Below are 11,633 nucleotides of genomic sequence, written 5' to 3'. Positions count from 1 at the left end.
CCCTCCCTTCCTCCCTCCTTCCCTCCCTCCCTGCCTCCTTCCTTCCTTCCTTCCTTCCTTCCTTCCTTCCTTCCTTCCTTCCTTCCTTTGTTGTTGAGATGGAGTCTCTCTGAGTCACCCAGGCTGGAGTGCAATGGCACGATTTCTGCGCACTGCAACCTCCACCTCCCAGGTACCAGCGATTCTCCCAACTCAGCCTCCTGAGTAGCTGGGATTACAGGCACATGCCATCATGCTCAGCTAATTTTTGTATTTTTGTAGAGACGGGGTTTTGCCATGTTGGCAGGCTGGTCTTGAACTCCGACCTCACGTGATCCGCCCACCTTGGCTTCCCACAGTGCTGGGATTACAGGCATGAGCCACTGTGCCCGGCCAGTCAGTAACATTTCTATACACCAATAACATCCAGGCTGAGAGTCAAATCAAGAACACACTCTCATTTACAATAGCCACAAAGAAAATGAAATACATAGGAATATAGCTAACCAAGGAGGTAAAAGACCTCTACAAGGAGAACTGCAAAACACGGCTGAAAGAAATCAGAAACAACGCAAATGGAGAAACATCCTATGCTCGTGGATTGGATGATTTATTTTCAGTTTAGGTGTTCATGATAATTTCCTAGATGTTCTGATTCAGGCATGCAGTATAAAATAAGCACATCATGGGGCTGTGCATTAATCCTTTGAGTACATTACTGTTTAATAAGATAGTGTCCTAGTTCTTAGGAAGTACACTCTCGAAGTATTTATAAGTGGATAGTGGCGTTACGTCTATAACTCCAAATGATCCAAAAAATAATACAGACATACACATAAGTAAACAAATACAAAATTTGAATACAAAAATATATATGCATATTATATGTAACCATATATAGAGAGAGGCATTGGGAAAGCAAGATAATTTTATAAATGATGAAATGTTAACAATGAGAAATCTAGGTAAAGGGTACATTGGAATTCTTTTTTCTTACGGTTTTTTCTGTAAGAGTGAAATTATTTCAAAACAAGTAAAATCTTTGTTCACATTCATGGTAAAATAGAAATTACTGTTACCTTTTAAAAAGAATATTTGACAATATGTATGAAAATACTTAAAATATGTATCTTTTCAACTAACAAATCTACTTATGGGAGTCTTATTAAGGAAATAATCATTAGCATGTGCAAAGATGTATGTGTAAGTGTTTATTACAGAATTGTGTATATTATGACAATCTTTAGAATCTCCTGAATATATGACAGAAGATTGACTTTCTAATTAGAATGATTTTATGTACAATACAATTTAGTCTTTAAAAGTCAGGTTGTAGCTGGGAGTAGTGGTACACACCTGTAATCCCAGCACTTTGGGAGGCTGAGGATCACTTGAGGCCACAAGTTTGAGACCAGCCCGGCCAACATGGTAAAACGCTATCTCTACTAAACATACAAAAATAAGTGGGGCATGGTGGCTCGCACCTCTAATCCTAACTACTCAGGATGCTGAGGCAGAGAATCACTTGAACCCAGAAGACAGAGGTTGCAATGACTTGAGATTGTGCCAGTGCACTCCAGCCTGGGCCACAGAGGAAGACCCTGTATGAAAACAAAAAACAACAAAAAAACAAACAAACAAAAAAAAGGTCATGTTGCAATAATGAATAATTTCAAATAGGAGGACATTGAATGTTCCCAACACAAATAAATGATAAGTGTTTGAGATGATGTGTATGCTTTCTGATCACTATTCATTATGTATGTATTAAAACATTATAATTATGTGTCAATAGAAAAATATAAAAATCCTGTTGCAGAAAAAAATATTTGTTGTTCTGGAAAATGTTCACAGTATTATAAATGAGAACAACCTAGTTATAAATCAGCATATATTATATTTTGCTCATGAACATTTTTATTGAAATGATACTGTTAACAGTAATTTTTCCTGAGCGTTGAGGAGGTAGTGATTTTATTTTATTTTGGTTAGTTGCTCCTTTTCAGTTTTTCTTCATGTAACATACAATACTTCTGAATAAAAAAAGTTACCTTGGTTGGAATAAGGTTCCCAGCCAAAATATTTAGGTGGCCGTATAGTTAAAGGTATATGGTACAATTGGAAAACCTCTTGTCCACAGCATCCAAAGTCATAAGCTACAATACTACCTTTTAAAATTAAACAACAGTAATCACTCTCTCAAAGGTAAATGGTGCCTTTAATAAGAATGGTACTAATGATATTACTATATAAGTGTACCTGGTTTTAAGTCAGTTTCCTCAAAATATGTCCCAGAGATCACCTGTATAAAGTTTACCTGGGATGATTATTAAAAATAAAGTACTTTGAATGAAAATCTTTGGGGTTAAAGTCAGTGAATATGCATTGTATAAAGCTAAGTCAGTCTTATTTATATAAAATTTGAGGAATCTGATTTGTCAAGAACTAAAGTTAAAACAAAATGAGTAGTGTTTAATAATTTGTTGTATAAAAGTATCATACATTCTTTGGCTGGAGCACATACATTCTTTTAAAATACGATTCAATTTAAGAAAAAGTATGGATTTTGAAGGACATCTTTGTTTAAAACAACGCACAACCATATATTCTCTATTTGGCAACATTTGAGGGGTCCACTTCCTTTTTATCCATTATAAGATGACTTTATGTACAACAAACTATGTTTTCTGTACCATGAATTATATAGATATTTTTTAATACAAATTCATGGTATAGAGTACTCCAGAAACCACATGAGAAGAGCCTGGGAACCCATGAGCTGGGTCTGTAATAACGATGAACTGCCTGTTTCTCTTGTGGGTGCACAGATTCACTTACCTTTGTTCATGTTCTTTCTGTAGTTTTATCCTGTGTCGAGCCTGTGCCTTCCAGACAGGAAGAAATGTGCGCTCTTGATTAAGTGCCTAGATGAAGGATGATTCATGCTAGTCAAACTTACTTAATTTTCAGTATATGTGGGTTTTTTTATTAATTGGTATATGAAAAGGATCTTTCACATCTTGTGCGTGATACCTAGCAAGTACCTTTAGGAAAGAGTTGCTTTCTTATTTTCGAGTAAAAATATTCTCTAGATTATGGCTCTTTTTCTTTTTAATTTCAGATTTTGTGGATGGACCTATACACCACAAGGCTTTACTTATATCTGTGACTGTCTGTAGTTTGCTCTTGGTCCTTATCATTTTATTCTGTTACTTCCGGTAAGTTTCTAAAATGTAGATGCAAAAAATTTTAATTTATAGTATCTTCTTTACACTAATATTCTACTGCTTTTGCCTGTTAGTGTTTCTCACCACAGCTTTCTCTATCCTAATTTGATCTTATATTTAACTGAAAATATCTGTTACTGTTGATAAATGTTTGTCCCAATGAAGTTACAGTTAGCTACCTATCTCATTCCTGCTTCAGAATTCAAAACTACCCAGATAAATATTTCATCCCTAGGGAAACTAGGGTAGTTAGAGAATTCAGAGACTGGTTGTTACTTAGGTTTGATTCCAAGCAGAGAAATGGCCATGTTGAACTTAAGAGTTGCTCAAATTTCTTATTTTCTAAGCTGTAACATTTCTGATTATTAAAAGATTTTAAACTTAATTTATAGATTAATCATTAAAATAAGGTCATTTATTATATTAAATTTGATAATTCCCAATTATTTTTTAATGGCCTATGAACTTATTTTCTAGATTGTAAAATATTAAGGACCTTGGTATTTATGTCATTTGCCTTTTGATTAATTTATTACTCATTTGAGATACTCTTCAAATGGTCAGATAATTGATTCAAATAAATTCATTTCTAATTGAAAACTTAGTTATTGACAGAAAGTTTTTAAAGATTAAATTTATATTATTTCTTTAGATATGACCTAATATAAGAGAGTTAGCTATAATGTTTTTTGTATACCAAAATTTACATATTTGATTAATTAGGGACTTTAGAAAAGATTTTAAGGAATAATATTGGAGCTATTTAGAAACGCGAATAGAATGTAGTCTGCTTGGGTATATGCAATCTGAAAATAAAAGAAGAAAAATTGTAAATGCTTGAGACTGAGTAAAAATACGTAGTTTATTTAGTTTATTTAAAAAAATAGGTTAGCAAAACAGTAATGAGTTTTACTTGGGAAACCATAACTAAGAGTAAAAAATATGAAGCATTTAATGTATTATATTTAAGTGCTAAAATAAAACTGCTGTGATTACCATATTAGTTGCAATATTTTACTCCATCATTGCATTTCATTATCTAAAATTATCTTCATCTATCCATCTTTAGGTATAAAAGACAAGAAACCAGACCTCGATACAGCATTGGGTTAGAACAGGATGAAACTTACATTCCTCCTGGAGAATCCCTGAGAGACTTAATTGAGCAGTCTCAGAGCTCAGGAAGTGGATCAGGCCTCCCTCTGCTGGTATGAGAAGAACATACCTTGAATTTAAAGGAAACGTTTTCTGAAAGAACTGTCAATGAATATGGGGTTTCACTTACTGATACAGATAGGGCACTGGACAAGGAGAAAGCTCTGTGCAGTCTGTTGGACATCCGATCTCAGCTGCAGGGCTTCCTGATAACATTTTGACATATTGAGAGTAAGGTGATTATTTTTTAATGTAGGTGTGTGGTTACAATCCAGACCCTCAGACATTCTGATAAAGAGCAGATTAGAAAACATTAAACATGGGACCATCTTCCCTCTGTTTTCCATAAGGATAGCATTACCGCACTTTGGCCTGGCTTTTGAAGGGTAAAATATTACAACCAACTGGCTTCTCAGTAGTTCTACAAGAGGTTGCTTTTCAGCTGTGGGGTTTATGTTTCAGGGTAAAGTTCTGGCTTTTCCATTCAGGAGAAGCTTCATTTTTCTGATGATCAGCACTGTCAACCTTGAAGAGAATATATGAGCAAATACAATTTGAAAATCAATAGTAATATACTTATTTTTTTCTAAAAGAGTTGTACAAATAGTAAAATCCCTTTTGGTATTAATGAATTAGATGCTCTCGGAATTGAAACTGAATTCTTTCAGTGTTTCTTGCCTTCAAACTCATCTTTCCCATTGCCGTGGAGTTCTCTCTTCAAAACCATTGATCTTGCAATGTTACGTCCTGGATAAAATACCCTAATACCCAATACTGCTTGCAGGTCTCCTTTCCCAGCTTGGTATGTGTGGTGCATAAACTCAACTTGCCTTCCTGACGTCTCCTCCCACCTCTCCCCAGTATGCTGCCTGGGCTCTAGCATCACCTTTGAGTAATTATTTCTCAAATACAACATATATCCGTGTCTTTGCAAGTGTAATCTCTTTACTGGACATACCTCCAACTCATGGCTAAAGGTCTACCTCATATTGTTTACCTCTGTGACAACTTCTCAGTTACCCTAGACTAAGCCAGTCTATTTATCTTCTGTGGTAACACTTTCTTTTTAGCACTAATAATGGCCATTTAAACGAATGTTGTAATTGGTGGTAATGTTCTTGTGTCTTTTGGTGGAGTCTGTCCTCTTTGGGGATAGAGGTTGCATTTTGTTCACTTTCTATCCCCAGTAGAGTGGCTGATTTATTAAAGGCGCTGTTCAATAATTTGTTATTAAAAAGCTTTCAGCTCCTACTTTTAATAGCTATAAAATACTATCTTGTTTCTATAATCCAGATACCAAAAAATAATATTTGGCTCACATTATATAATGGTTAAGAGCATATATTCTCAAGCCAAATTGTCTGGTTCCAATCCTGGCCAGACGTTGGCCTGTAAGACTAAATCAAATTCTCATTTAGTCCTCATAGCAACCCTATAAGGTAGTACCAGAAATATCAGTATAACCCAGTGTTACCCATCAGGGGATACAGGCCCAGATAGGTCAACTAGCTAGTATATGGAGAAGCCAGAATTCAAACCCAGATGATCTGTGCTCTTAACATTAGTGAGATGTGAACTAAATGATGGTTAAATAAAACAAGAAAGTGCATTTGATGGGGGTAGGATGGGAAGGAGGGTTCTATAAAACTCAGTTCAATAAAGAGAAAGTCTCTATTACAGATTTATTTTCTGGTTTTAAGATTTGGTTATTAAGATAAACAATGCAGAAGTATATAGTTCTCTCTATATATACTGGTATGTGAGTGAATACCGCATCTTAACATTGAATTGTTATTAATTTTAATAACATAATGGGCAAATTAGTGCCTTAAATATAACCGCGTACTTGGACCTCGTGTTTACCAAATGACTTTATATGTGCCCTTTAATTTTGGATCTTTTCTTTTTCACAAAATATCCATTTTTTCCTTCTTTAAAAGGAAATAATATCATAGGGCTGTTGTAAGAATTAAGACTGTGTGTGTGTGTTTGTGTGTGTGTGTGTGTGTTTTCTGTGTGTGTGTCTTCTCACAGTCCTGGAAGAGTGGTAATTCTTTATAACTCCTTATACATTCAGTTGTTCTCAGTGTACATGAAATACAGTGATCTTTTTGAAAGTACAGCTATAGTCATTGTATCTTCCAGGCAATTTATTTATACAATTAATCTAAAAAGTTGGTATCTAAGAATGTAATATAGAATTAAAGTTTAGGTATAGAAGGACCAGAAACATTTGCTAAATCAAATAAAACTAAAATGAATCAGTTAAAATTTTGAAGTTATATTTTTAGGTCCTTACATGCTATAATAGCTTACTTTCTATCTTTGGGATAAGTTGTTCCTATTCTATCGAGTATTGTCAATTCTCTCAAAACTTAAAGTATAAAATGTATTATTAGAAAAAAGCAAATGCAAAAATGCTTATGTTAGGAAATACTCCATAGACTTACATGAGCAATGCTTTGTAAGATCTGTAAATTAAATATTTTTCTTTAATAAATGTGGGAAGTTTCCACTCAAGCGAGTGATTTCCCTGTGTATGAATTTGGCTCCCAACTGCTTGGTGTCCATGTTGCTCCTGTTTCCTTGTTTGGGAATGGAGTACAGTGGACTCAACATGATGTCTCATGGCTCACTGGGCTCCTAAAGGGAGGATGACTGCATTACACATAAACTTACATGCTTATTTCCATCAAGCTTCAGTGGCTTCATGGTACATCAACAGTTTTTTTTTTCATAAAGTACGATATTTATAATCTTCATTATAAATAATATATAATATATTATGTCCCCCAAAAATGTTCATGTCCTAATCCCCAGGATTTTTCTTTTTTTTTTTTTTAGACAAGATCTTGCTCTGTCACTCAGGCTGGAGTGTTGTGGTACAATTTTGACTCTTTACAGCCTTGACCTCCCAGACTCAAGCAATCCTCCCACCTCAGCCTCCCAAGTAGCTTGTCACTACAGGTGTGTGCTACCACACCTGGCTAATTTTCTTATTATTTGTAGAGATGAGTTTTTGCCATGTTGCCCAGGCTGGTCTTGAACTCCTGGACTCAAGGGATCCTCCCTCCACAGCCTCCCAAAGTGCTGGGATTGCAGGCATGAGCCACCGTGGCTGGTCCTAATCCCTAGAATTTTGTGTTCTATGACAAGGGTGAGCAAAGGTTGCTGACGATAAGATGAGACCATTCTGGATTATCTGGGGTGGCCCAGTGTAACTGCATGGCTCTTAAAAGTACAAAAAGAACAAGTTTAAGTTTTTAATTGATGTAAAGTATATCTCTACAAAGAATACGTTCCAGTTTTCTTATCAGGTGTTACAAGAGTTATATGCTAGATTCTTTATGTCCTCTAAATTACATAAATTGTAACAGATGCTTAGCCCTTTCAGTCTTGGAACCATTGATATCAGAGTTCTTCAAATATTTTACAGTAAGTACAGATGGGATGAAGATCATATGTAAAGAGACATTTAAATTTAATGCCACTTAACTCGTATTTTCATTCTCTTTGTCTCTACTCCACTCTTTATAATATTGTTTACAGCTCTCTTAGAGCTTGGTAAATAATATTATCTCCAACTTGTTAGTTTCTCTGGTTAACTTTTCTCTCTAATATGCTGTTTTGTCTACTGTTTTATATTTTTTATTATGACAATTAACTGTTGCATTTCAAAAATGTAATTTCCAGTAATCTTTTCTTGCTTATTTTTTATTCCATCTTCATTTCATTTAGAGTTACTTGGCATTCTGTATCTCAAAATTCCAATATGTAATCTGAAGAGGTTAAATCTATTTGGGTTGTTTCCATTGACTCTCATTTATAGTGGCTGTTTCTTTTTGTTCTAAAGAATTCATTCTCTAGAATCGTCTCTCATTCTCTCTGTCTCTTCTCTCCCTCCATTTCTTTTGTTCTCCTTTTTCCTCCCCATCCTTGGACATTTCCTTCATTTCCTTGGGAGCCCAGGAGTGCATGACAGTTTATTTCTTATGTTATACGCGTGATCAAGTTGTATGGTGGCAAGAGTTCCTTCAAAGTACTATTGTCCCACCATAGCCACGGAATGGAAAGTATTCTGCAAATGGTTTCCTCAAGAGAGCATTTGTATCGTGGAGCCTTGGCATGCTACCAACCCACAGCAAATTTAGTACCATTTGATGCTCCCTGCTTAATGCTGAAGCCCTAGGTTCAGTTCCTCTGGTTTTAAAGGAGTCAGAGTTTAAACTCTGGATTCCAGTTCTGGTATTATTCTTTGCCCAGACAGCAACTTGGTTTATCGTTCCCTGCTCTGGTCTCAACTCCTTCCTTCCTTCCTTCCCTCCCTCCCTCCCTCCCTCCCTTACTTCTTCTTCCCTGCATGTAGATTTCCTTTATTTCTGTATGTGCCTAACAATGTATTACAATTTTGTTTTGTCATATTTTATACATGATTGGGTGTATGGTCACAAGAGTCTCTTCAGAGTATGTAGTAGTCCATCATAATGGGGAAGTGCAAGTATTCTATTCTGCCAATTACTATGAACCCACTCAGGTTTTTTTCTCTGTGAAAATAATAATAGTAGAATAAAATATTTCATAATTTGGAAGCAGTATTTTGAACTTTCAGAATCCCCACTCAGTCTCAAATATGTTTAAAAGAGTGTAACAGAAATTAATAAATAAATACAAATAAGTTGTCTAGGTAGAGAAAAATACTGGCTAAATATATTTTACATGCAGTAATCGTTTCTTCTCTGGAGAAAAAAAGATTAAACAAATCTGTAGTGCTGTGAATACACTAACAGTGTGTTTTGGGATTTCACAGGTCCAAAGGACTATAGCTAAGCAGATTCAGATGGTGAAACAGATTGGAAAAGGTCGCTATGGGGAAGTTTGGATGGGAAAGTGGCGTGGCGAAAAGGTAGCTGTGAAAGTGTTCTTCACCACAGAGGAAGCCAGCTGGTTTAGAGAGACAGAAATATATCAGACAGTGTTGATGAGGCATGAAAACATTTTGGGTGAGTAAAAGTCTGTGTAGCTATGTTCAGGGTTTCCTAGCTTTCCTCTGTCTTTCTGTTAACATCTGCATGTTAACTCATCTGTCTAGACCCGTTGTGAAATGTACTGAAGTTTTCTTCTTGGCATGGGCCCAAGAACATCATAAGTTTCTAATGGGAGACCTCACAGGAGGAATGAATGACTAAGGCACTTCTGTGAGTAAGTGGTAGGCTGGAAATGGAATACTCTCAAATATTTTTTCTTCAGAAACAGGAAATGCAAGTGTAATACCAGAATTTCTTAGGGTTTCTTGGGAATTTGAAGGACCATATTTATTTGTATCAATAGTTTATATTGAAAATTGGTTTTATTTTCGCAAGTTAGAAATGATCTGTCTGGATTGTTCAAGTAGAAAGAGAGTAAGCTAATCAGTGGGGTATATTCCTTAATTCAAGAATTCAAGACCCTGTTTTGCAAACAATGTCTTACGTGTAACTATAATACCATAAAGTAGTTTAGATAACATAGTAGTTTATAATACCATAAAGTAGTTTAAAAATCAACTACTGATGAGGAAGGGACCATATTTTCAGATGTAAACTCTTAATCTTTCTCTACGCCTATAATTTTTTTTTTTTTTTTTTTTGAGATAAAGTCTTGCTCTGTCACCCAGGCTGGAGTGCAATGGTGTGATCTCTGCTCACTGTAACCTCTGCCTCCCAGGTTAATCGCTAAGTGATTCTCCTGCTTAGCCTCCTGAGTAGCTGGGATCACCGGCACACGCCACCATGCCCGGCTAATTTTTGTATTCTTTAGTAGAGATGGGGTTTCACCATGTTGGCCAGAGTGGTCTTGAACTCCTGACCTCAAGTGATCCACCCGCCATGGCCTCCCAATGTGCTTGGATTACAGGTGTGAGTCACTGTGCCCAGGCTTACTTATACAATTTTGATTGCCTCTTATTGGTATTAGTCATTTAATACCATCATAGGCATAGTCAAGAAATTGAATGAAATGCTAAACAAAAATTACCTGTGACAAAGAATGATGTTTGAGAATATGAGTTATTCCTGATACTATTCGGAAAACACTAAACCTTTTCATCTTTTTTCCTTTTAGGTTTCATTGCTGCAGATATCAAAGGGACGGGGTCCTGGACCCAGTTGTACCTAATCACAGACTATCATGAAAATGGTTCTCTTTATGATTATCTGAAGTCCACCACCCTAGACACTAAATCAATGCTGAAGTTAGCCTACTCTTCTGTCAGTGGCTTATGTCACTTACACACAGAAATCTTTAGCACTCAAGGCAAACCAGCAATAGCCCATCGAGATCTGAAAAGTAAAAACATTCTGGTAAAGAAAAATGGAACTTGCTGTATTGCTGACCTGGGCCTGGCTGTTAAATTTATTAGGTTAGTATGAAAGTGAACAAATACATGTTTTATGACTCTTTTCTGTTACTTTTTATTTTGTGGCACAGTGCTTCTAGGATATTTAGTAGAAGAGGAATATCACTAATTTTAACATTTGAGGGGGGTAATCACCAAACATTGTATTAGCAACACAGCATATTTGGGTCTGTTCTATTGTTTCTATGCTCATCAGAGACATTGCTTAGAGACTGTTCACATTAGGTTTGCAACTGTCATTAAGTTATGTAGAAAAGAGGTAGCTAATACCTGGGAATATGTAGTCAGAATTCTGCGTGATATTTGTAAGTAGGAAAAAGTTTTGGGGAAAATTTACAGATTATATACGGATAAAGACATTTTTATGTGGTATAGGAAAGATAACTTGCATAGGTGTTTTATGAGAAATGTTAGAAACTAATAAACAAAACCCAGCTGTTATTCAGTACTGTTATCCTGTACCTGGAACAGTGAATTTAACATCTGTGCACATAAACCAGAGCATGTTGTAAAACAGTGGTTTTCAGACCCCTAGGGCTGCTTGGGTTACATCAGTAGCTTCTGCACACTAGGGAGGGGAGATGATAGTAGGGACTCTATTTTGCTTACTCTTACTTTAATCAGAGAGGCTCCTTCCATCTCACAGATTATTTAATTAGAATAAATGGTTTCTCTGGAAAACAAAGCAAACAAAATGAGCTTGCAAACCACCCATGTAGAGAAATCATCGAATAACTACCTTTTAAAGAACTCAGTTTAGGCTCAGCCATTATTAAATTGTTGGATCATCTTGTGGATTTTATAAGTAAGACTCTGTAATACATGGAGAAGAGCACAAAGAAAAGCCATGGAGATTATTATTATTATTATCATTATTA

At 35.6% G+C, this 11,633-nt stretch overlaps 1 protein-coding gene across 4 annotated transcripts in view; it reads left to right on the top strand.

Moving 5' to 3' along the window:
* The window catches only part of BMPR1B (bone morphogenetic protein receptor type 1B), a 159,092-nt gene that overhangs the window by 126,545 nt on the left and 20,914 nt on the right, over nucleotides 1–11,633 (top strand). For all 4 annotated transcript variants that reach the window (XM_017875502.1, XM_017875504.1, XM_017875503.1 and 1 more), the window contains exons 5-8: nucleotides 3,101–3,197; nucleotides 4,276–4,414; nucleotides 9,169–9,361; nucleotides 10,461–10,758. In XM_017875502.1, the coding sequence (XP_017730991.1) occupies nucleotides 3,101–3,197; nucleotides 4,276–4,414; nucleotides 9,169–9,361; nucleotides 10,461–10,758 (727 nt within the window). The remainder of the gene's footprint in view (nucleotides 1–3,100; nucleotides 3,198–4,275; nucleotides 4,415–9,168; nucleotides 9,362–10,460; nucleotides 10,759–11,633) is intronic.

This window comes from Rhinopithecus bieti, unplaced genomic scaffold (genome assembly GCF_001698545.2).
Source record: "Rhinopithecus bieti isolate Rb0 unplaced genomic scaffold, ASM169854v2 scaffold_6708, whole genome shotgun sequence".
In the NCBI taxonomy this organism is placed as follows: domain Eukaryota; kingdom Metazoa; phylum Chordata; class Mammalia; order Primates; family Cercopithecidae; genus Rhinopithecus; species Rhinopithecus bieti.
The sequence above is the reverse complement of the archived record's forward strand: the minus strand, read 5'-3'. Positions and strand labels throughout refer to the sequence as shown.